The following is a 26,053-nucleotide window of genomic DNA, read 5'->3' as shown; positions in this document are numbered from 1 at the left end:
ATATAATCAGCCAGATAGAATATTGGTCTGATCCAGGCAAGTTAATTTGTGCCTATTGGAATTCACTTCTAGACCTATAGAACTCTTAATAGTATTCGGTATGACTGGACATATACATTGGAGGTTTAAAGGGCAGGCCACAAAACATTACTCTAGACAAAATACCATTTAATAAAATACTATAAAAGCATGAATTTTAAAACATAGTAGATCCACACTGAGGCATTTGGGTAGTAAGCGCAGAAGTGATTATCTCCTTCCATGTTCACCATCTGATGATTACAGAAAGGAATCAGATGCAATAACCAGCTGCGGCTTTGGGTAAATATAGGACAGAATAGTACCTTCAGGAGTAGCTCAGTGCCCATGATTGCCCCTGTACATTCAGTTAGGGGCTGCAGATGCAAGTCAAGAACATGTGGAAAAAAAAGTGGGAGGTGGGCAGGGGGGTGGGACAGAAATGGAGGCCTGATTAACAGAATCCTCCTGACTCCTTATGAAGTGGCCCCACATTACAATGTGTCATTAAAAACCAGGTGTCTAGCAGGGGCCACCAATTCAAATTTCCCTTTAGCAGCTGCAAGGACTATCAGTCTTCACCGATTTCCTGTCCTGAGGCCTAAGATTGAACCGTGCCATGGGCCACCCTTCATAATGGCTCCACTCAACCCTGTGGAGGCTGAAGTAATAGCTTATGCCACATTCTCCTCCTCGATAGGGCTCTGCAGCCAGTGGGGGTAATTGGCTGGCGGAAGACCCTTGCTGGAGGCCTCCTTTGAGCTGTGAAAGAAGGGGGCATCTGAAGAGCCGTGGTCTAGGAGAGGCTGAGACGAGTCGGTATCTGTTGCTGCAGGGACAGACATGTCCACAAGGGGCACTGGATCCTGGGGGTTGGCCACAGCACTGTCATGGCCTAGCGAGGTCTGAGCTGGGCCACTGGGCTCGCCTGCAGGATCCTCAGAGAGATCCTTGTGTGTCTCCGTGCCCAGGCCAGTGGCATCAGGCCCAAGGTCTCCCTCCCCCTCAGAGCTGAAGTGAATACTGTTGATGGGCACAGACTGCCCAGAAGGCCCACAGGTACAGTCCGTGGTCTGTGTATCCTGACAGAGGCAGCTGTAGGTAGTGGATGCTTCGGAAACACAGCTGTTCTTGCGCCTCAGCAGAGACAGTCGACGTCCAAAGCCGCCAGGCGCGGGGGCTGTGGATAGCAGACGGTTCAAGAGGTGTGCAGGGACATGGCGGCTGTGTTCATAGCCCTCTGCAATGTCCTCTAGGGGCTGGAACTGCATGTCTTCCTTGGCTAGGCTGGAAATTGAGGAGGGGAGTAGTTAAAGAGAGTAGCTTCACCACCGCAAGTTGCAGAAGAGCTTGCTTTGTGGTGCAGGGATCTTCCCTATCGCCCTCAGACACCTCACTAGTGCTCTGGAATGAGAGGGGATATCTATGGCGTAGTATAAATGGGGATCTGAATTTGTGCAACCAACAGGGGCTCCATGTGCACCGGAAGAAGAGCCCTCGCCCTACCCCAAATGAGCAGGGAGGAATGGCCAAAAGGAGAAAGCAAGCTCCAGTTTCACGGACTGAAAACTGCTCCCACCGACGGAATCCCTCCTTCTCTCCCCAACCCTCCACCCAACCAGGATCACCGTCATTCCCTTTCCTTGCCACAGAATGAGAAGTTTGGCTTACGTCATATCAAAAGTGGAACCCTGGAACGACGGCTGTTGCAAGAGGAAAACGGTGGCTGCAGTATATGGGGCTCGGGGGTTGGAGGCATCCCAGTACCGGTCCTTCTCCAGAAGAGGCAGGTCCCCATACATCTCGTCCACTGCCATCATGGAGACCTGCAAAGGAAGGGAGGACTTCAGGAGTCACCACCAAAGTAAGTGAATACTAGCCTAGGTGTATGCATGCTTTTTGGTTAGTCGTTTAGTTGTGTCCGACTCTTCATGACCCCATGAACCAGAGCACGCCAGGCACTCCTGTTTTCCACTCCCGCAGTTTTGTCAAACTCATGCTGGTAGCTTCGAGAACACTGTCCAACCATCTCGTCCTCTGCCGTCCCCTTCTCCTTGTGCCCTCCATCTTTCCCAACATCAGGGTCTTTTCCAGGGAGTCTTCTCATGAGGTGGCCAAAATATTGGAGCCTCAGCTTCAGGATCTGTCCTTCCAGTGAGCACTCAGGGCTGATTTCCTTAAGAATGGATAGGTTTGATCTTCTTGCAGTCCATGAGACTCTCAAGAGTCTCCTCCAGCACCAGTATGGAAATCTGACATTTAGGGCCTAGTTTTAGATTTCCAACTGGAAGGTAATCCTTCACATGATTGGGAGTTCAGTGAGGGCAAGGGAATGTTTAACCAGTAAAAAAAATATTGTTCCAACATCTGAATCCACGAGGAAGGCAGAATGCCCACGTACTAGGTGTCTAAATGCTGATTTGCTATTCAATTCCCACTACAAAAGCAATAATCGGGTGCTGCTAAGTTACCCAATTCTGGAAGCATCCTTGATCTGTTTTAGAAGTGTTGCTTTATTCAGCAGAAAAGGGGAGGGCAGAGTTACCTGGAAATTCCTGTCAATCAGCAGGTTGGTTTCAAAGTCATCATCGTCCTCCCCGAAAGGGTTGATGAGCTGCTCAGCCACCTGTAAGGTATTTAGAGGCACAGTAAAAAGAGGGGCACACGTGTGCCCAGCCTCCTTATTTGTTGCCATCAATATGGTAACAGACATGGCAAAGGTGTGCAGTATTAAACATCCTCTCTTCCTTCCTTCCTTCCTTCCTTCCTTCCTTCCTTCCTTCCTTCCTTCCTTCCTTCCATCCTTCCTTCTTTCCTGACACTTGTTAAATCACCCAGCGGCTGATTCATGGACCATCCCTCTGCCCCTGATTCACTTCCTAATCCGTAGGAAGGTGTCCCAATAATGACTGTCCTTACACATCTTAAACTACCTCCTGTCTGCCATACCTTTAGCCACCCAACATAGAAGAAGAATTGCAGCAGGGTGAAAACAGGGACCCACAGATCCAGGTCATGTCCTTTGTAGCCCTGGCCTGGGTCAAGGAACTGCCGCCCAATCAGACAAGAAACGAAGAAGCTGTACACAGCAATGGTAACCACCTGTCAGAGCAGAGCAAGAAAAAGCAGGTAGAGAGGCTGAAGGGGGGTGAGTTGCAGAATTTAGGAGCCCTGTTTTTTAGCCCTAGTTCAATCTTATGGGCTGTTTACTGAGGACAAAATAATTCATCTGTGATTTAATCCCTAATAATTTATCCTCTGTGCATGGAATCAGGGATGCTAAGCAGCAGTAATATAAGAGGTTCAACCTTGTCCTAATGTATGTTTGTATTAAATAGGGTAGAGTTTCTAATTTTCAGCAGCTTTTCATTCTTGAATAAATAGGAATGAGTTAAGATCCTTCACACCATACTCAGTTGCTAGTGTGAATTAGTACCGCTACTTCCCATATAAACATACTGAAGGAGAAGAAACATTTTATTCCTCTTTAATCACCCTAAATGTGACTATAGAAAGGCATTTAGTGTGTGTCAAAGCCAGATAACTAGGTTTTTGTTTTAATGATCCTGAGTACATTCCTTGAAATAGTGATTGTAGGCACACAACTAGAGGCTGCTCTGGATTAATCTAGCATGGGATCCTCAAAATGTGCTTTAGAATAGCCAAACCTCAGCTGTCCTCATATAACAGTAGGATCTGTGCGTTGCTGCTCTACATATAAGGCTTGCTCCATGGTGTGATGAATTTTCTGGGGTGGGGCTGGGCTAACCGCTGGGCTAGACGTGCCAAGTTGGGCTATGTTGAACTTAGCTGGGATGCAAATTCCCTGATATATGATGTGCTTGTTCAGTGGCTTCGGTGCTTTTGACTCTATGCATGCCTTTGGGTGAAATAACTACCAACGTTTGGAAGCAGGTGGTTCATCATATGAGCCCAAATGGATGTAGTTGGGCTTGCTGACTGCTTTGGGTCCTTAACTCACCTGAGTGTAGACTAGTGGTACACTGATCCAATCATAGTGGTAGAGCATGCTGCAGTTTCCGCGAAAAAGGTTCAGTTCCTGAAAGAAGAAAACAGCCATCTCTAAGGGCTAAGCACTGAAACTTCTGCCTAACTATAACTTTTCAGTCCATCTTCAGACCTGGTTTCAGCTCAGAAACGGCTTTGGTTGTCCTGATGGATGATCTATGCTGGGAGAAGCACAGAAGGAATGCGACCCTGCTAATTCTCCTGGACCTTTGATACCATTGACTATGGTATCCTTCTGAATAGGTTATCAGGGTTGGGGACTGGAAATATGATGTCCCAGTCGTTCCACTCCTACTTGGAAGGCCACTTCCAGAAGGTGATGCTGGGAGACCCCATGGCATTTATGTTGTAAGGTCCCCCAAGAATTCCACCTTGTATACCATGCTTTTCACCATCTGTATGAAGATATTGGGAGAGGTCATATGAAGATTATGGGTGGGGTGTCATCAATATGCAGGTGACACCCAACTCTAGTCTAATTTTCACCTGAGTCACATGAAGCAGTGAAAGTGCTGAACTGGTGTCTTGAATTGGTAATGGGCTGAGTGAAGGCCAATAAACTGAAATTTAGGCTGCAGTCACAAGAGAGTTTATTATGCAATTGGTACTGCTCATGCACATATGTTTTTCACTGAGTCCACAAGATGTCCGCCATCATAAAAATGCAAGCCCATCCTTTTTTTTAAAATTTAATCTGGATTTTCCCTTCAGGCAATAATAACCAATTATATATCCACAATCACCCCTGGTGAGAAAACTCATTAATTTTTGGGGTGGGGTGGGGCATAGTATGTCACATGAGTGATGTTGTTTCAATAGGTGGCATCTATCACAACAACCATATGCTCCTTAACTGAACACAACCTAGCCTTTTTTTCCCTGGCAGCAGAAATGACATGTGTGTGCTTATTTCCAGTTGCCACATGATGAAGGCATATTCCAAATTCAGCAACGGTAGCTGTTCTCAAGATCTCCACCCAATACATATGAGGGATTACCTCGGAGACTAATCACAGTACACGTACCAAGCTTCTTTTAAATATATACAAACACATATGCAACACCTACTATATCTTGCGTAAGTTTTATAAATTCAAGTAAATATTACTCTTGCACAATAGCCTAGTATTAAACATTAGAACAAAATGATTCAATATTGCCACATACACAATGCAAGCCTCCATTTTACCTGTTGTGAAACAGTATAGCTAAAACTGGTAATGTTTGCTCTTGAACACTTCTTGGATTTTTTTTCTTTTTGAGGTGACTGAGCTCACCAGTATAGAAATCCATTTGTACATTTTAATCAAACAGTTAGAGGAGCCAGGCTTGACAGGAAGGGTAAGATATGTAAGCTAACAGGGAGCATGGGTCACAAAAGAAACCTTCCACTAAAGGCTCTTGTTCTGGAGGTGCTCCTATTATCATCATCAAATTTATAACCCACCCTTGACTCACAGGTGAACAGCTTAAAATTAAAAGCAGTTAAATCATATTATGATCACAGGAATAGGATGGGCCCTGAAAACACACATCTCAGGTGTCAAAGGTATAAATACAGAAGAACTATTACATCTATAGTCTGGGGGACAAGGATTTACCACCTCACCTCCATGAGTAACTTGAGAGCACAGTTATCACGTATGCGGCCTTCTTTGCGTGCCTGTGCAGCTAAGTTGGTAAACCAGACACAGGGGACCCAGTATCTGTTGTAGGAAGTGTTCAGGTTCTCGTATTTCTTGCGCTCCTCACGAGTCATGAACCCTGTTAGATGCAGCACAGGTTATGCAGTCAATAATACTCTATTTAGAAGGTCCAGAGTGCAATCTTATTCAGTACTGAAGAACTGCACTCTGAAAGGCTATAGGCTTTTGAAGAAGCCTTGAAGAAGGACACAAGATATTTAGTAAAACTCACACTAAATGTAATATGCTCTGCTTACAGGCAGTCCACTTTATATGCAGCATAATCCTGGCATTCCAAAATAACATATTCTAGATTAAAAGTTATGCCTATCTTTGCTTAAAAAAAAAAAACTTTAAAATTTCCCAATTTCATTCTAACAAATGAGCAAGGGCAGGGGGACACCTACTTCTTGCAGGCTTTCCCACAGTGTTCTCATCCTTATAAGCTTTATAAGCTTAGTGCAGAGGCTTTCAACTTTTTTGAGTCCACGAGTCCCTTGACCAACTACATTCTTTCTGTGGCTCCCCTGTGGGGCTCAGGAGCCTAGTTATGTCACCCCTTGCTTGCAGAGCTGGCAGCCGCTCATCCTTTTTCAAACACCTTCCCTTGCGGAGTGTTCCCTCAGCCTCCTCTCCCCTCTCTCCTTGGGAGTCCTCTGGGCAGCTGCTGCTGTCGTCCCTGGTCTCTGAGCTGCCCCCTCTGCCCCAAAGAGAGGTGCTTCCTCCCACTGCCCCACAGGGGCCTGGAGAGCACCCCCTGGCCAGCCCCAGAGGCACCATGTGCCTCAGGAGCTTGTAGACAGGGCTGCTGTGTCCATTAAACTTTAATTAGTTTAATGTTAAGTAAACGTCCAGTGCGCTTCCAACGCCATAAGTCTTATCTCAGCAGAGAATTTTGTGCAGCGGTTGAAGAAGGCAGGAGAGTCAGTACCTTTCAATGAAGAATCCTGGAGCAAGCACTTTGAAACTCAGGAAAAAACTTTATTTACAAAAAAAACCCTGGCGATAAAGCACACATGCTTTTATCTCTGGCATAAAGAAAACTTTACTCTAAACCTAACTCATATCAGCAAACACGCCCAGGGGGAAGACCCACGGGTGAACTGACTATTTATACAAACTAACTCACATTCTTGGATGCTTAATGACTTCCAGCTGCTCAGTGATTAGAGCGACTTGTTACCTCTTAACCCTTTAGTACCAACATGCTGCAATAAACGGCTGTGAAAGCCTTTGGGCAGAAACGCAAGAGGGCACCAGAAGAGGGAGGGAAGGAAAGAGGGAGGGATGCCAGTATTGCTCACAGCACCCTTGACCATCATTCAAGGCACCCCAGGGTACACTGGTGGGAAAGAAGGTCTCCCTTCTCCACTCACCTGCCTCCACCACATGGTCTATGGTGGGGAAACGCTTGAACACAGCAATGCTGACTGAGCGAAGAATCAAGACGGCAGAAAGGCTGCAGTACCGCATGAGAGTTCTCCGGTAAAGGCGCCCCTTCTCGTCAGTGCCGTGCACGTTCCCAGAGATGGCACACATCAGGCGGTCTGGCATAGGCATGCAGGTGTACTGACTCCACCAGCGGTTCACCACCAGTGTCACATAGAACCCTAAATGAACCCCGGAGATGGGGAGGGATTGCATTAGAATTCTGCCCCACGACATGCTGCTAAGTCAGGCAGCCTCACTCTGAGATAAAACAGGAATGCTTCACTTGAACCAGGACTGAGGACGCCCCCTGCCCACACATTATGAAAGACAGAGCTCGGTTCTGGCAACATTAAACAGTAAATGCAAGAGAAACTGGCCACCAAACATTGCAGTATGGAATGCCTCTGTTCAGCTTTCGAGTCCCTCCATTCTATTCTCCCCACTGATCTTCTTATCTCCCCCCCCCCAAAAAAATGCCCCCAAACAGACAGACAGCATTCTGGGCCCCCTGTGTCATTTTTGGATCCCCCTCAGCATTCAATACCCACTGGGCATGCTCAGTCTTCACGGGGCCATTTTGGGATGTCCCCTCCTCTGAGGTTCCATTCTATACTTCAGCATGCCTGCTTGATACCTCCCCTTTTCTGTGTATGGGTGGTGCCATTTTGGCTACATATAAGGACTATTGCTCAGAGAAGGGAGTTTGCTTGCTGCCAGTACACATGACATTACCCTGAGCACGTGCAGAGTTCCTTTCTCTCATTGCCAATATGTTCAGGATCAAGGACATGGAGTGTCCTGGGCTGCTCTTCCTGGCTTTCAGAGAGCTCTGAGCTCCACCAGGCCTAATTGTGGAAGTTAGCTGCTGAGTATAACATCCACAAGTCACCCATACTCTACCCAGTTTCCAGATGAAGTAATTAAAGCCCATAATACCCTATTATCACCATACTCTTACTTTGATAGACTGGGGGGGGGTCACACCCAAGTCTAAACCAGAAGCATATCTATTGCTGAGCCTGTATTATAGTCTGACACCCTAGCAGTACGCAAAGGGCAAGCAGTAAATTGGATTAGGCATGGATGAAGGTTCTGCCCTGGAAGCCAGCGTTGGGATGGGCACATGGATAAGGAAAGAGCTGCTTTAGGAAAGGAGCTGGCATTCAAGCATCTCACCCAGGACAAAGGAGACAGGGATGAGATTGGCATAGTTGTCACAGTAAATCACCACCTTTTCGAAGTCCCTTTTCTGAGTCTCACTTAAGACGAAGCTAGAGGTGGGAATAAGAATGAGAGAAGGATTAAGGAGGATGCATATTTCCCAACAGGTTGGCAGCACATTTGCTGAGAGCCACCTGCTTGCACTCTTGTAAGGGGAGAATCTAAATGCAGCCTTCGCCAACCTGGTTGTCTCCAAAACATTTGGAGTCTGCAACTTCCATCAGCTCCAGCTGGTCTCAGACATATGGGGACAACCAGGTTGGCGAAGACTGCACCAGAGTGCTAGAACCACACAACTACTGGAAGCGGAGGACTTCTGTATCATACATAATATATGCAAAGAGCTAGGCTGACTCACATAAATGGGTGGTTGTATATCACACACACACACACACACACACACACATATATATATATACACACACACTTCTGCTATAAGTGAGTGGTTTGTACAATAAGGTGACTGCCCAAACTGTGAGCTGAATTGATGCCACTCCAGATCTGCTGCTCACAGGAGGTCCTCTCTAGTCGTCAGCAGGATAGCAAAGTGCCCCAAACTAAGCAAGGGTTTCAAAAGTAGCAAATCAGTCACCCTGATCTGGGGTTGAGAAGTGGAGAAGTGCAATTTGAACTCGGAGAGGAGGCAGTGTGCAGCCAGCAGAATCCAGAAAGAGTGGGTTCTACAACATAATTACAGTTGCGAAAGGGGGTGAGGTTGGGCAATGCAATATTTATATATGTCCTGCCCATCCCACTCCAGTGTGTTAAGTTTCAACTTTGGCTGGCTAGACCAAGTTTGTTACAAGGGCTGTGAAAATTTTTTAAAAACCCCACCAAAACAGGTTGCCAATCAAAATGCCAAACACTGTCCTCCATCCCGCCAAATAAAGGCATGCTCCTGAACAAACAATTCTTCTATGAGGTTTCTAATTTAAAGACACCACTAAGGGAAAACTATGCCTTGTCTTAGGAAATTAGTGTATTTCTAGAGAGTGGATCCAAGTGGTAACTATTTGAATTTTGGTGGCACAAGTTTGACACACCAAAGGTCATTTAGGGTAGATATGAGACTGTTCTTCCACGTTCCGACTTACCGATATGTAACACTAAGTCCCAGGTATGAAAGGGAGAAGACCAAGAACTCCTTGTAGAGCAACTTGTAGATGCTGCCACGCCAAAGGGTCAGTAGTTTGTAGAAGCCACCGAAGCGAGCGTTGGCCACGCGGGCTGTGTATGTGACAGTCATGGTGCAGCCAGGCAGAGAGACACAGTGGGTCTGCAGTGTGGGGAGGAGCAGAATTAGAGTTTCAATCATTTCAAATATCTACATCAGCAGCACTATCTCTGGCTGCGAACACACTATATATTTAAAGCAATACCCCCCCAATAATCCTGGGAACCGTAGTTTGATAAGGGTGCAAGGAATTGTAGCTCTGTGGGTGATAAGCTACAGTTCCCAGGATTCGGGGGGGAATGTCATGTGCTTTAAATGCAGTGTACATATGTAGCCTCACAGCTTGCCTTGTAGAAAGCTTATGGGTGCTTCAACAAGGAGTGAGATCATGCATGAACTCCCTCTTCATCCAGCACTCCTTCCCATAGATAAGGGGGTCATCAATCTTGTATGTTCTTCACAAAAGGTAGTGGTGCAGTTGGGTAATCTTTGACTTTGGCCTTAATGTTCTTGTGTTTGTGCATGCGGCTTTTAGATGATAATGTGTACTACTTGATTTACTTCAAAACGTGGTAAACTGGACGTGCTGCACTAGGGCAGGGGGAGCTCCCCTTCATTCTGCTGTGTGAAGCTCTAGACATCCACCTCAAAGTGCTGCCTTGACAGCACTACTGACAAAAGGGAACTCTTATCTCCTGTGGATTCTCTCTCTCTCTCTCTCTCTGTCTCTCTCTCTCTCTCTCTCTCTCTCTCTCTCTCTCTCTCTCTCTCTGTGTGTGTGTGTGTGTGTGTGTGTGTGTGTAGAAAGCTTCTATTCCATGGTTGGGTGACAGTGGTAGGGGCCAGGTGCTGCCTCAAAATTTGCACAAAAAACAACAACAAAACATACTGCATGTAGCATAAAGTATAGGTAAAGGGACCCCTGTGCATTAGGTCCAGTCGTGGCCGACTCTGGGGTTGCAGTGCTCATCTCGCTTTATTGGCCAAGGGAGCCAGCGTACAGCTTCCGGGTCATGTGGCCAGCATGACTAGCATACCTACCCTCTAAACCAGGCATAGGCAAACTCGGCCCTCCAGATGTTTTGTGACTACAACTCCCACCACCCCTGACCACTGGTCCTGTTAGCTAGGGATGATGGGAGTTGTAGTCCCAAAACATCTGGAGGGCCGAGTTTGCCTATGCCTGCCATCAACTGACTCTCAAACATTTTGTATTATTCCAGCCCTCCTGCACAACAGTGTAAGTACTGGAATGACCTCCGTTTTAGAGTTTGAGAACTTTCACAGTCGAAATATAACTGTAATTGCTGTAGTGCGTTGTTACAACACTAAACATTCCCTTCAAAGAGCAGATTACCAAGTTACAAAGTAAGTAGTTATTATATTAAACATTATTATATTGAATGTCCCAAGATCCATATTAGGGCTATATCTGATATGCCACAACACAGTGGCCAGCCTTTGAGTTCTCTGGCTAAATGGTAAAGTTTGCACAATGTTCTGTGACATTTTGGTTTGCCTAAGAAATCTATTGCCCTAATAGATTTTTAATTTCTTTCTTATGGGTCAACAAAGCTACCTTCACTTGTTGTGGGACTTTGAGAATACTGAAACTTTAGGAGTGTTTGATGAAAAGTTTCCCACAGTCCTGGTTGTATGATTAGGACTCGGCTGAATGAACAGAAAGCAGTACAGCTATACACACAAAAAGTGTATACCGTAACTGTGAAGTCTTCCATAACAGACCCTTATTTTGACTGTGGGGACCCTGCCAATTTTTCAGCTTCTGCTTCAGATCAGAGGGATCAAGTGTGCAGCTAGCTGGTAGTGGGTCAGCATGCTTCTAAGAAATCCTCTAAATTGATTTAAGTATCTTGCGTGGCTTATTGTAGTATGAGTTTTTGCCAATAACAGTGTTACATCTCATAAAATAAGCTGCAGTCAAGCAAATCTTAGGCAAAAGCTTTGAGTCGTAGTATCTCTCAAAGGCGTTTGCTGTAGTTTCCACAGATATAAGGAAAGGGCTGTTGTTCAGTGTCAGAGCATGTGTGGAAGATCCCAGATTATCTTCCCAGGGTATCTTCATGTAAGGCTGGGAAAGACTGCTGGTTAGAAATATTGGGGAGTCATTCCCCAGTCAATAGTGTAGACACTATTAAGCTAGATGGGCCAATGGGTTTGACTCAGTACAGTGGTACCTCGGGTTAAGTATTTAATTCGTTCTGGAAGTCCGTTCTTAACCTGAAACTGTTCTTAACCTGAAGCACCACTTTAGCTAATGGGGCCTCCCGCTGCTGCCGCTCCGCTGGAGCACGATTTCTGTTTTTATCCTGAAGCAAAGTTCTTAACCTGAGGTACTATTTATGGGTTAGTGGAGTCTGTAACCTGAAGCGTATGTAACCTGAAGCGTATGTAACCCGAGGTACCACTGTATAGGGAAACTTCATATGTTCCTAACTACCAACCCATTTTGAATGGTAATTGAGACTTCAGAAGAATGTTATTGTTGTGACACGTTCTTGTTTTTTTTTAAGGGGGGTAGTCTGTATGCCTGAATCCCTTCTAATTCTTGAATCCAACAAGGATCTAAATGCTGGAATAGCCGGACAAGTTTATGGGTAATGACCTTTGGTAATGGGTCCTAAAGGGACACGGGTGGCGCTGTGGTCTAAACCACAGAGCCTAGGACTTGCCAATCAGAAGGTCGGAGGTTTGAATCCCCGCGACTGGGTGAGTGCCCATTGCTAGGTCCCTGCTCCTGCCAACCTAGCAGTTCGAAAGCACGTCAAAGTGCAAGTAGATAAATAGGTACCGCTCGGGCGGGAAGGTAAACTGCGTTTCTGTGCCCTGCTCTGGTTTGCCAGAACCGGCTTAGTCATGCTGACCACATGACTCAGAAAAACTGTCTGCAGACAAACGCCGGCCCCCTCGGCCTATACAGCGAGATGAGCACGCAACCCCAGAGTCGTCCACAACTGGACCTAATGGTCAGGGGTACCTTTACCTTTTTAATGGGTCCTAAAGGCAGCAAAGGAAATGGCTCTGTGCCAGATAGAAGATGGGTGAGGCCCCCTCCCTTAACTGTCTGTTAGTTAGAAAGACAAAAGTCAGAGCTGTGTGTGTGTGAGCTAGAAGCTAGAAGGAGGAAGCAGGCTGGGCAGCTAAGAGACAGAGCCATGCCTGATTTCTGCTGGGATCCAAGGCAGTGGCTATGGGAAAAGCATGACCCTCTTGGGGTATTAATACTATGAGCTCCTCCAACATAGGCTCAGGTTGTATATATGAGTAAATAAACCATATATCATAAAGACAACAAAATCTTTGCTATCCCTCATTCCAAGGAAACTGAACTCTGGGTATGTGCCTGGAATGTTGCACTGCTTGGAGACTGGGGTGGTGGGCAACATTAGATTAGAGGCATTGCCTCTTTGCTTTATTTCCTGGGGAAACTAGTCACTCCTTGGAGATTGCACAACAGTCCACTCGACCATGAAGGGCTCGCCAAAATGTACTTTGATGGAGGCCAACCATTCCCAAACACCCACCCACACCGTAATCCAGTTAGTGGCATATCCTCACCAGGCATGGCCTAGTAACAATTTTTAATCTGGTGCATTCCATTGAGGGATTCTTTGCTGCTGCTTATTTTTCCAAGGTGAATTGAGAAATCAAATCCCCCGCTGTGCAAACTGCAATCAAACTCTCCTGGCTTAACAATGCTAGGCAAGGCCTTTGAAAGAGACCCACTTCCCAGGCTATCTAAATGAGCTCTTTCATTAATGAGTAATGCTGGGAGCCCCTCCCCCCCTTCCAAGATCTAAGGCTGGCTGTGACCACTGACAGAGGTTCGGCTGACAACAAATGCCCAAATATTTTGTTTGACTTTCCGTGCAAGCAGAGCAACTACCAGGGGGAAGAAGAAGAAAAATAAGGAGGGGTGTGTGAAGGAGAATACAGTATAACTATGTGTGGGAGAAAAGTGTCTTCGAGCCAAAACACTACTTTTAGGAGATGAGATGGCCCTTAAGTACTTAGACCTGGAACTGAGGTAGCACTTCAGCCAACAGGCTTGCTTGTCAAGCAATCATGTTGGAGTCCCAAAACTTTCTCAGGAGAAGAGACTCCAGATGATTCTAGGACTCGAATCAGAGTGAAAACAGAATCCTAGCTGCAGGTAAGAGTTCTGTATAGAGCATCAGAGAATGGGAGATCCAAATTGATATGCAATGCACATATTTTTTAAAAAGTGATCACATATTGTTGTTTAGTTGTGACCCCATGAACCAGAGCATGCCTTGGAAACTCTCACTTTCTTCTCAAAACTTCTCCTTTTTTATGTCCATGGAGTTTTCTTGGCAAAATACTGGAGTGGTTTGCCAGTTCGTTCTCCAGGTGGATCACATTTAGTCTAGTCACACATACATAGCTTTAAAAAAAGACCCACAATTGTGGGAAGTCCTTTTTTTTTTTTAAGACATGCTCCTGCTAAGGAACTATTAGCCTTTCTTTACTTCCCTAAAAGTCTCCTTGCAAAGCCAGTAGCAGAGCCTCGACCCTCTATCCACCCTAGTAACCATCTTTTAAAAAGTTCAGATTCCCACACCCAGTTTCAACACATTCAGGTTTTAAATAAAAAGTTTAGTTTATTAACCAGTTTGCTGTTACATAACATTAAAAGCAACTGTTAAAGGATTACAACTGTTAATGCCTGGCTTCTGTTACAAAGGTCTGTCCACCTGGGACAAAGTTTATACATGTTCCCATATTGTTACAAAAGAGTCATAATTTACTGAACAAAGCCCTGTGGGGTACCTGTGCTAAGTCTGTTATAGCACGAACAACAGGGGGCTATGTGAGAGACTCCAAGATGCCGCAGAACTGATTAAATAATTACTTATTAAATAACAAGTTATAAGGCAGTAATTCTATATACATTTAACAAGGATTTTCTGTATAGGCATGTTTAAGATTGCACTGTAAATATATGATTGCACTGCTCATGTATAGAATTGGGTTGCAAATCATCATTTACACCCCTACCAGTCCAGGGTAGTTATTCTATCTACTTTCATATTTTAAAATTTTAAAAAAAGATTACAGTACAATCTTGATTAAATTATGCCTGCCCATTTATAGGGTGGATTTTATTATTTCATTCATCACAACATCCCAGAGGTGGCTATAAATATTTCATTGTATGACTAGCCAGCTAAGGGCGGAGAGAGGATGACACTCATGGTTATCTAGCAAGTCCATTGATGAGATAGGATTTCGGACCAGATTTCTGTTTGGTGGACTGCAATGACAGAGAAAGCCTACAACTCCAAACAATTCACTGGGGCAAAACACCTCTGGTTTTCTGTCACCTTGATCACATACTAGTCTTTAAGAAGGAGAAAGCAAGTTCCGCTTCTCCTTTCCAGACCTTCATGCAGGCAAACTACACCACAAAGCAGATCTCACTGTAAGCAAAACATTTCTGATTGTCTGTTTTCATAGGAAAGAATAGTTAAAGAAGACACAGTTTTGCAACATCCATGAAACCAAAATTTCATAAGCAGAACAGAAAGTGGATGCAGGAGCAGGGCACAATTTAACCAGTTTTAACACTAACCTGTGCAAAAGGTTATCAGCTGATTTAGCTTCGCCCTCAGTGAGGGCAATTGCAGGGGAGAAGCAATCCAAAAAGCACAGACTCCCTTAGCAATTATCCCCAAATTCCACCTGGGAAGCAGCTCTTAGGCAAGGTGAAGAGAAGAGAAGAGAAGGCTGCTCTGACAGCTCCCACAGGTTTCTAAATACCTAAGTGCCTCTGTGCTGACCTTTTACATCTCTCCTAAAGGTAGACTCTTCTTTGATTGCTTGGCATCAGAAGCTGGAGGGAGGGGTGAGAGGCTGGGCTGGCTGAAGGGTGCTTGCAGTTGCATTCCCTCCTAATTGTCAGCGGAAAGGAAGTAAATTTAACATGCAGCATGGCAACTCAAAGGACCTGAGATAGAACAGTCCTGGAAAGTGATTGAAATAATGTAGAAGCAGAAGAAGTGCAGGTGAACGGTAAAATGTGAAAGGCTGGGAAACAAAAAGGGAAGGTTTGGAAGCCCTTGCAGCATAACCCTACATGTGCCTGCTCAGAAATGAGTCCAAGTGAGTTATATTAAATTTACCGCATTCCCATATAAGCATTATATAGGCATTGCAGCATTAGCAAGAGCATTGGGGCGACACTCAAGCTTGTGAGAAGAAAAAGGGTTTATTTCAGGAGGGAATTTGTAGAGAGGTGGGCAGAAAGTGTCCTACACAAAAATGAGAGGGGTGTCCTGGAGGAGGGAGCTCTAAAGCCTGGGTGCTGCACTAAGGCCTCCCCAAAAGGCCTTGCCCTATGTTATCCATCCATCCAACCTGCCCCCCCCCCCGGATGGTGGCAGGACATGGTGCAGCGTCTCTGCTGAGGATCTCACTGGTTGAACAAATTCAAGCGGGTGATGCTTAAATTCCCTGGTCCAATGACCAGCACTTACCACTGAGCACAGAAACAAAGCAAACACAATGCTGTAACCAGGAATGGCCAAACTTGGCCCTCCAGATGTTTTGGGTCTACATTTCCCATCATCTCTGACCACTGGTCCTGTTAGCTAGGGATGATGGGAGTTGTAGTCCCAAAGCAGCTGGAGGGCCAAGTTTGGCCAAAGGAACCTAAAGATAAGAGCTCATGTACAGAAAGTGGGGGCTCCTTGTCAGGACAGGAGTCAGGAGTCTGATTAGTCATCATTTGTTTTTCTAGCCTACCCACCCCAAGGGCTCAATGCAGGTTACAATTTTAAAACGCACACCATACCAAATATCCAAAACTAATGTGTGCCTTCAAGGCTTGGCTTGGGAACTGCAGCCTAATTATGAGTTTGGTACATGAATTTGTGATATTCAGGACCTGTTCCCTTCTGTGCAGCTTCTTACTTTGCTAGCTCTTGCACCTCTTCAAGAAATCCTGTGCTGAAACCAAATCCTTAAAAACACACACACTAAAAAACAAACAAAACAGCCCTTCTTCTCTGGAAACCTGATGGAACCACTCTCCTCACTGGGCCTAGTTCTCTTCCAATGTTTGACAAGTCAACACCCACAGGGTTTGCCTTCTGGAACGGGGTGAACCAAGCAAACAGCCTGGATGCAGAAGAAACTAGTTGAGAGGGGAGAGAGAGAGAAAGAGAAAGAGAAAGGGAAGGATAACTTTTCTTTCCCCCACCCGTCTCAAACTGAGGAACTGCCAGGGTCTACACACATGAAAGGCTGAGTTCTTTCCTCAGCTCTAAAATGGAGGGTGTGCGTACCTTGTGATTAGAAAGGGATGATCAAGGAAACCACAATTTCCGCCTTCTCCCTGACCAGCTGCTGGATACAGAGCTGCAACCAACCACGCTCCTGGGTGGTAATCAATCCACCATATTAAATCGTATTTCTACCCAGCTCCTACTGATGACAAACACGCCACATTATACAAGTCAGGAGCTGGCACCCACCCATGCTGCCCACAAATAGCCCCTTTGAGAGGCAAGATGCCATGGGTGAGAGCCTGGAAAGAGGGACAAAGCAAGAAAAGCATGGCTGCCTGCATGGAGCCACACTGTGGACGTGGCTCCCTGTTGCCTGAGTTCTCTGTTGGCAAGAGGGCAGAAGGCCACTGTACACCAGGCTGAGGAGGAGGATCACAGCAAGCCTTTCCCTGGGATTCTAGGGACTAACTAAGGGTAGTTAACATGGTGCCTCCAGAAGTTGTTCACTTTCATAATCCCTGACCACTGGGATTTGGAGTCTACAACACCTGTAGAACACCACATTAGTTTCCACTGGCCTATAGGGAAGTGTAATTCACAGTATCTGAAATCCTTATTTATTCTCCTCTACCGTTAGTGATAAATCACTGTTATTCCCGTTTTGAAAACAAGGAACTGAGGCATAGAGGGAGTGGTTGGCTTGGTCAGGAGGATGCAAAATTCCCCTACAGGTGAGTTAGAGCTTGCATTTGCAGCAATCTAAAGTGAATTCTCTTTACCTTGCATCTCACCAACATCAGTCCATTACTTTCTAGACATGATTGTGACACTCCCAGCTGCATCTCCTATTTGATCAAGACCTACCACTTAAGTGCCACAATTCAGCATCCATATCTATCTAGGCAACAGTAAGCAACAGCCCAGACCCTTCCTACTACCCTGCAGCCCCCTTGAACCCAATGCAAACCCCAGTGTCCATTCCAAACCTTGCAGAATCTCCTAGAGATGCATCTGCATGCAGCGACTCCTGCTTTCCGTCTGCTGTGAGAACCTATGCTGCTTAAGCTGGGTGTACTATAAATTGGGCAGATACCTGCTAGAGCCCAACCCTAGCTGCTAAGTGGATGCAAACTCCAGATAAGTACTCTTTTAAGTGATCAAGCCAGCATGACAACCTTTCATTTTTGAGGCTGGGCACTAGGATTTGACCTTAAAAAAATGCATGCAAGATTCTAAAGATGCTCATAACGAGTCCATTGCATGTATTCCTAACCCACAGTAAGAAAGAACTGTGCTAGGAGAGAACCAAGAAAAGGAGAACTATCTGGCAAGAATTACAAAGAAAATTAGGAGAGAAGGACAAGGGTAAAATCCACTTATGCTGTTTAGGACATGTTCATGTTACTGGCTTAAAATGCAGCTAGGTCCCCCTCTTTTCTGAATTGAGATAAAAGCTGGTTTGCAGGGAGATACATCAAAATGCACTGTTTCCTAAGTAACATCATGATAGATAAAGGATAGATACGGATTGTGACTAATGTTGTGTGTACAATGCTTCGCAAACCAATGGTAGGAGCACACTGGATGCAGAGTAAACATGAGTGTGTACACAGCCCAAGTCTTGGTGGGTTACACAAGGGGTGGGCAGACTTCAAGCTTGCTGAATCTACTGGTTTCTCCAGGAACCCTGAAGCCCACCAATCTGGGTGCTTCCAGACTGTCACTTTTTCATGAGAATGATTCATATCCATGCTGCAACTTTAGATTTATGTGGTTAGTGGGTTAAAGGACTCTGTTGCCTTAGTGCAATATATCAACTTTAAAAAGGAATATAACTTATTAAGTTTTGTAAAATTGACAAGAAAATGCATTGGAAAGTGTAGGATGAACAAATGACTAACAGGAAGATGTATAAACACCCCATAAGCAAGTCAGAATGAATGCAAGACAAATGCTCATTATCGTATAACTGTGCTTCCTGACAAACAAATCAGAAGGAACACTAGGTAAAGCTAGGATGCGGTTTCACCTGTGTCAGCTTGCACAAGCAAATCGGGATAAATATTCAGTAAACAGGTAATATGGAGGGGCACTCAGAGGCAAGTGCAAACTTAATACTTTGTGATCAGTACTGGAATCAAGCTCAAAGTGCCTTCAAACAAAAATCCACTCCTGATGTTCCCCCATTCTTACAGGAAACCTAATTTGAAGCACAACAGCTTTTTAACGGTTGCTATTGTTAGACAATTGAGAGTCAGAGAGACTTGCCGAAATCTGCCTTCTGCCCAGCCCTGGCTTAGTTCTGCTAGGCACTCAACTGTACAGGCTTTTCCTGGCAAGTCAGAAGTCATATCAAGAATAATACAGAGTGAGTGAGTGGAAGTAGAAAGTAGGGGGTGGGTTTTTACACAGCACCTGCAGTTACAACCACTAGGACAAGATAAGATTTTGCTTGACTTCATCCATTACTAGGTTCCTATACCTTGATCTGTGTAAACTTTGGGGTTAGAGTTCAGCCAGTGTACTACATAAATAATGGCAACATAGGAAACTGCTTTATCCTGAGTCAGACCATTGGTCCACCCAGCTCAGTATCATCTACACTTACTAGTGGTAGCTGTCCAGGGTTTCAAACGCGGTTCTCTCCCAGTCCTATGTGGAGGTCCCAGGCATCTTCATTCAAGGCAGGTGCTCTACCACTGATTTTTTTCTCAGCCAAAGTTTGCCATCTAAGTCAGCTGTTTTGGCTTTGGGCTGCCTGTTCTAGCTTGTTAGCCCACTCTCCTCCTGCAGCAAAACATTGCTTGGAGTCAATCTCAGGTTAAGTGCCAAGGTTTTCCATTTCACAATAAGATGCTCTCTTCTGTCATCACCAGATCTGTTTGAATCCTCACGTGACTTGTCCTTGATGGGCCTGAAACTAGGCAACATCACAACCTATCAACAGTGTGTGTTTGTGTGAACATATGTACAATTATGTGTGTGGAAATGCCTATGGGTGTGTGTGCTTATGTGTTGTGGCGCTGTCTGTTCAGTTATTGAATCTGCATTATCCAGATGGCAGCCCAATACAGATTTCTGTGCTGGAAGGACCATTGTTGAAGCCCAGTTCTGATACTCTCAATGACACGTCCATATTAGCAGAGTGTACATCTGGATAAAGAATGCATTGTCTATTCAATTATAGCATGGTTTCAGGGTCCAAGACAAATAGGTTTAGAATATGAAACTTTAACACAGATACGGGATATTACAAACCATTTTTTTCTACAGAACACGAATGAAATAACTTACGGTACTCTCTTCTCCTGTTCAAATATTTTTCACTCCCATTTGTAGATTAATGAACTAGTGATCAATTTTAGCCTGCCTTTGATATATTGTGGTGTTTTTTTCTACACTTTGTGACTATCTGTAATTGCTTATTGCTTTGCATTTTATATTAGAACTATTGCTTTACCCCAAACTGCCCCAAGCTACCAGCCTGTGTCCCATACTTTCAAACTTTTTACATCAGAGGCTAACCTGAGGCCATCCACCTGTTGCTGGTTGTTGACCACTGGCTGCAGCCAATGCGAGTTGGAGTCTAACAACATTTGGAGAGCCACAGGTTTGTCACTTCTGATTTAAAGTAAACTGTTGAGTGAAATTATTTGGAGCTTTGGACAAAGGTGTCACTGAATGCAGACCACAAAGCTCTACTGCTTGTTTCCATCAATTAATTCCAGGGATGCAGTGGAAACGATGAGCATATACCTGGGAACAGTTCCAGAATGAATGAGAGGAAACCAGTGGAAACTTAATCCTGGTATGACCAAAGTAAAGTTGCTTGGGAAGATTACTTCTTTGGATGGAGGTTTGCAACTGATTTTAGAGAGGGCTGAAGAATCAGATGCATATTGGAGTACTCCTTGACTCAGTATTATCAATGGAATTGCAGGCAACAACAGTCACTAGGAGTGCCTTTTAGCAGTTTAGGCAAATTATATACATATACTGTACATACTTCAGCATGTGCAAAATCCCAGTTGCTGAAATACTTTTGGGGCCTAGCAGCAATTCTGCATCAGCTACAATGGTCACCCATTTGTACAGTGGTACTTTGGTTTAAGAACAGTCCTGTTAATGAACTATTTGGTTTACGAACTCCACAAAACTGGAAGTAGTGTTCCGGTTTGCGAACTTTACCTCAGTCTAAGAACGGAATCCGAATGGTGGAAGGGCACTGGCGGCAGGAGGCCTCATTAGGGAAAGCGCACCTCGGTTTAAGAATGGATTTGGTTTAAGAACAGACTTCAGGAACGGATTAAGTTCATAAACCAAGGTACCACTATATCTCTAAAGTTTAAAGTTATGAACAGTTTAAGACAAGGTTACTTGAATGACCACTTACACCCCAATGAACCTGCACCAGTTCAACAATTGCCTTCAATGTATCACTCTCTGGCTTGACACTAACTTCAACCAGGTTTCTAGGTAGCAGAATAGGATGACTGACTGGTGCCTATGCATAAAATTTGCTTTTCTTTCTGTGTTTAACAAAATACCCCAACTATAAATTATAAGAAAGCTGCCATGTGCATTTCATGTTCAAAATTCCAGTCATGACTGCTGGGAGTTACACCACTTTTAAGTGTCTTGAGCAGAATTCCTTCAAAACTTGTGGTCTGTACTTACCATATATTTGTCACTGATTAAATTTTAAAGCAACTGTGGGAAGAAGGATGGCCTCCAGCTGTTGCTGGACTACAACTCCCACCATCCCTGACCTGGCCTGGCTGGGGCCAACAGGAATTGAGGCTTCAGTAACAGGAGGGCAACAGGCTTCTCACTCTGTTTTAAAGGCTACCATGCCAAACGACCAGAAAACATGTTTTAGAGAAAAGTAATAAAGGAGTCCCCAAATAATGAACTCAGGCCAATTATTCTGATAAAATTTTACATCTTTGCATATTATTTTGAGACAAGGCTTCAAGACCTGCCTGTTTAAAATTTCTGCAGATGGAAGTTAAAGATCATCACCTGCTGTTTTTACAAGGTATGGGACACATCACTTGGTGTATCTTTGAAGACAGACAACATGAGGGACAGGAGCTACTGATTATATTATACATTTATCGTCACACATGTAATCCTAGACTTCTCCCAAAAATCTTAGGAGATGGAATTATTCCCATTTCATCGTCAGAACAAACACTTTGAGGGAGGTTTGGCAGAGATACAGTGATTTGCCCAACACCACATGCTCAAGCAGGAATCCAAAACGGAGGTCTTCACAATTCAACCCTGGCTTTTTATGGAAAAGAAATAGCTCTAATTTTTTTGTGGGTTGTATTGTTCTGCATATTTTTGGGTGGGGGAAGGATGAAGGAAATTAACAATAAATAATGGGAAAGTCACTCATTTTCCCACAGTGGTGGTGGTGGTGGGGAAAGTTTGAATGATGCTATCAGTATAGTTACATAACATATATAACCATCTTATTTAACAATTAAAACCACAGTTGACTCCAATTATGAAGATGCTCAAGAATGTTGAGCCTCAGGTTTAGGAGTCAACATGTTTGTTCACCTAAGCCATACACACAGAGACAGAGACAGACAGGCAGACAGACACACACACACACACTGCAGTGTGGTCATTGACAAATCTGTAGTGTTTTTGCTTGATGGAAGGCAGCATTTCCCTCTCAGAGTACAGCTGCGGCCATGCTGGGATGTTTTGGGTCGCTTGGCTAAGCAGCTGGTGCTAATGAGCTCCCCAACCTCTTGCTGGGGCAGACGCAGAGTTCTAGACAGGACCAAAGGAGCAGCTTACGTAATGCTGCTGCTGCCACCACCACCCCGGGCATCCGTCTGAGCTGAACAACACACATATAAAGCCGTTGCACACACCTACAAGACGCTGTGTTTCATAATGTAGTTCACATACTAATGGCAGCCAGTTCCGGGAGAGGGTGGGGAAGGAACAGGGCTAAGCTGGCACGCAGTACTGAAGGGGGAAATAAATGAATCTGCAGCCGCTGCCAAACATTGTGGTTACCCAAGAAGGGAGGGAGGGAGGGAGGCTTACCCCCTGGGCTTTGAGGTTTAAAAACAACCCTTTAAAAAAATTGTCCTTGTTCACCTGCCGATGCATATTATCATTATCTAGCATTTGCCAGATTAAAAATAGGAACAGCTGCTTTTACTTATGCAAGAGAGCAAGAAGATAAAAGCAATTCCAAAGGAATTCACTTCCTTAGTCTCCCATTCCAGAAATACTTTTTTCTACACTTTGGGACCCACACAAATTTGTACATTCTTCAATGTGTCATAAAGGAATACTTCTAAGTCCACTTTTATAAAGTTTCAGATCCTGCTGTATAACTAGCAAATTTGTTAGCTTCATAAAAAGGGTTCTAAAAAAACAACCCAATCAGACAGGTGATTCTGGAGAATATGCAAGGTATGATTTTAACACATTTTGAGAAGATGAAATATAGAGGCAAGGGCAGGGGCGTGGGTGCTACATATCTAGATTTTGAGCCCTTCTGTTGTTGCCAGAAGCCCAGCACTTTTTCGTGTTGGGGTAGAATGTTTCATCCCTAGGCTCTATCCTTTGGGGGGAGGAGGGATATTTCTGTGTCTGTGTCTTGACTACTTTAAAGTGAGCTTGAGAACCAGGAGGTTTTAAGAGCCAGCTCTCTATCCAGATGCGGAAACTAGAAGGCTACAGAAAAGGAATATCAGCCTCAAGACTTCAAGCAGGACAGTTTTGTCTGTAAGCATTCTACAGAACAGACAGACCAATAAATCTTACCCCACAAATGCTACAGTGGCTGGTGCTATTTTACCTACATTTTCACCCAGACTGAAACTTGAATACTCCAGCCTTCTGGAAGTTTTATGGGGAAGGGCTGTAGCGCAGTGGAGGAGCATCTGCTTTGCACACAGAAGGTCTCAGATTCGGCACCTCCAGATAGGACTGGAAAAGATTCACAGCCTAAAAATCCTGGAGAGCTGCTGCCATTCTGTGTGGACAATACTGAGCTAGAGATTGACCAAAAGGTATAAGGCAGCTCCCTGGATTCACTGACGCCTCCAAGCCTTTCTCCAGCACCTATTTCAACAGTGTAGGGAAGTGGAATACTTAGTAGTTTATGGAAAAAACACAAGGCTTTCTAAACATCTGGACTTCTCAGTTAGATCCAAAGCAGGAAAGCAAACAAAAGGTATATCTCAGTGACACCCACTTTTTAACTTAATACCACACTCCAGAACAAGGACTTGCATCCCACTCCTGCTCAGCTCCTGTCCTTGGCTGGGGCTCCCAGTGAGATCCTGTTGGCAGAAGCAAAAGCTGGCTAGCTGGCTGTCATTTTAAAATATATTACTGGTGTCCTTGCTATAAATGATGACCCCATTTCAGTCCTCTGGCAAGAATGGGGCAGGAGGAAAAAGGGCAGGTCTGTATCCCGCATCACGTCGTTAATGGTTATTGGGACATTAGTAAACAAAAGTCAGTTAGCCAGGATGTTATGAAAACACAAATCAACTGAATTACCTCATGCTTGAAATGTTTACATTACTAAAACATTTGAGAAACGTTTCTAATTTGGATAGGATGTATGATTTATGGAAGACTGGCTAGAGTATCCTGCCCCAGAGACATACTAGCTTGCCAGCCAAAATGGCATGCCTTTAATATCCAATATGAAGCTACTCCTCCTTTTGTAGTTTTCTGCCTCGTTGTTGGGCAGTGTTCTCGAAGCTACAAACATGAGTTTAACCAAGCTGCGGGAGGCAGTGGAAGACAGGAGTGCCTGGCGTGCTCTGGTCCATGGGGTCACGAAGAGTCGGACACGACTAAACGGCTGAACAGCAAACAACAAATCATGACAGCATTGGGCGACACTGTAGGTTCCCCACCTCCCTATACTGTCTTAAATTCAGGAAAAATATAGCCCTGAAATATCAAACATAAGCAGGACTCTAACAGTCCAGCTCCTCTGCCAAACTCTGGCCAGCTACCTTTCAAGGCATGGAAACCTGAGAGTTTATGTACGTCGTCTGCCTGCTCACTTTAACATCCTACTGTTTTAAGAATGTGCAGTTGTGGAAGGGTCCATATACCTTCTTGGAGACACAACTTCACATTAGTTCATAGTATATACATTGGGGAAAACATGTAAACTGTGTCTTGGTAGAACAGTAAACTAGACACACTTGTGCTAATATGCAATTGAGATTATAGCCAACATATTCCACCAAGGAAGCTGCCTTGAACCAGGTCAAACTATTTGCTCCCCTAGCCAAATATTGCCCACTCTGACTGGCAGTGACTCTCCAAGGTCTTTAGGCAAGAGGTCTTTCCCATCACCAGCTGTCTGATCCTTCTAAATGGGCATGCCAGGTTGAACTAGGGACCTTATGCAAGCAAGCTAATCATGCAGTCTACCTCTGAGCTATGGTACAACCCTACCTTTCAAACTTTTATTTCCCAGAAGATTAAAGTTGTTTCCACTCACCAGACCAAGTGCTGTACTCAGTAAATTACATGCTTCTAGGACTCCGCCTTCATACAAACAGTTAATCTCTCCAGACTGCATGTGATGCAGCCCTCAAGTACTGTGCAGAATTGCGAATTCATTCATGCCTTGGTTTACAGTAGGACTGAAAGACCTGCAAGGATTTTGGAGGCGTTTTTGACATGCTCTTCCAGCTGTTCTGTCTGCAGAAGCATTGCAGTTTGCCAGAGGGAACAGTACCCTCTCTGCCCCCCATGGGCTGTTCTGTGGGTTATGCCAACCCTCCTCCCAATAGCCAATTGCGGGGGGCATGTGGGGGGAGCAAAGGAAGCCCTGTGGCACAATCTGAAGTGCAGGGCTGCTCTGACTGGGCTGGTTAGGCAGATCCTGCCATCCAGAGAGACTTTGGGTTTATTCAGTAACTGTAACTCCCATTCTAATAGCTATTTTTTTCATGTATTAGCTATGCAACAAGCATTTGTTCCACAACTCCTACAATTACAAAGCTGAGACACTGTCAATGAAAACTGCTTCTATGCTTATCCCTCCCACAGGCAAAGAAGTAAGGGCAGAGAGAACCAGATGCTGCTGCTGAGGTTCTGTGGGAAAACTGGGACTCTCTCTAGACCCTCCAATTTCACTGTCATACCCCGATGACAGTGGGTATCCAGTGGGGAGCCAGAAAAGGAATAATAGGCCTAATTAAAATAGGTAT

At 44.8% G+C, this 26,053-nt stretch overlaps 2 protein-coding genes across 3 annotated transcripts in view; both read right to left on the bottom strand.

Annotated features, from left to right (window-relative positions):
* Positions 1-26,053, bottom strand: part of TTC1 (tetratricopeptide repeat domain 1) — a 169,839-nt gene that overhangs the window by 139,907 nt on the left and 3,879 nt on the right. The gene's annotated exons all lie outside the window — the stretch shown is intronic.
* Positions 462-15,445, bottom strand: BEST2 (bestrophin 2). Of its 2 annotated transcripts, XM_053376430.1 has the most exons (10): positions 15,173-15,445; positions 9,479-9,660; positions 8,340-8,434; positions 7,109-7,342; positions 5,657-5,811; positions 4,001-4,078; positions 2,968-3,120; positions 2,564-2,644; positions 1,690-1,844; positions 462-1,305 (listed from the first exon to the last, which is right to left on the bottom strand). In XM_053376430.1, exons 2-10 carry the CDS (start codon positions 9,628-9,630, stop codon positions 693-695), a joined length of 1,716 nt encoding a protein of 571 aa, XP_053232405.1. In that variant the 5' UTR covers positions 9,631-9,660; positions 15,173-15,445; the 3' UTR covers positions 462-692. The 2 variants fall into 2 exon arrangements, with proteins under 2 accessions (XP_053232405.1, XP_053232404.1); XM_053376429.1 differs by lacking the exon at positions 15,173-15,445 and having other exon boundaries at positions 9,479-9,681.

The sequence above is a fragment of the Podarcis raffonei genome, chromosome 2 (assembly GCF_027172205.1).
Source record: "Podarcis raffonei isolate rPodRaf1 chromosome 2, rPodRaf1.pri, whole genome shotgun sequence".
Lineage (NCBI taxonomy): Eukaryota > Metazoa > Chordata > Lepidosauria > Squamata > Lacertidae > Podarcis > Podarcis raffonei.
Note: the sequence above shows the minus strand (reverse complement) of the source record. Positions and strands in the feature narration are given on the sequence as shown.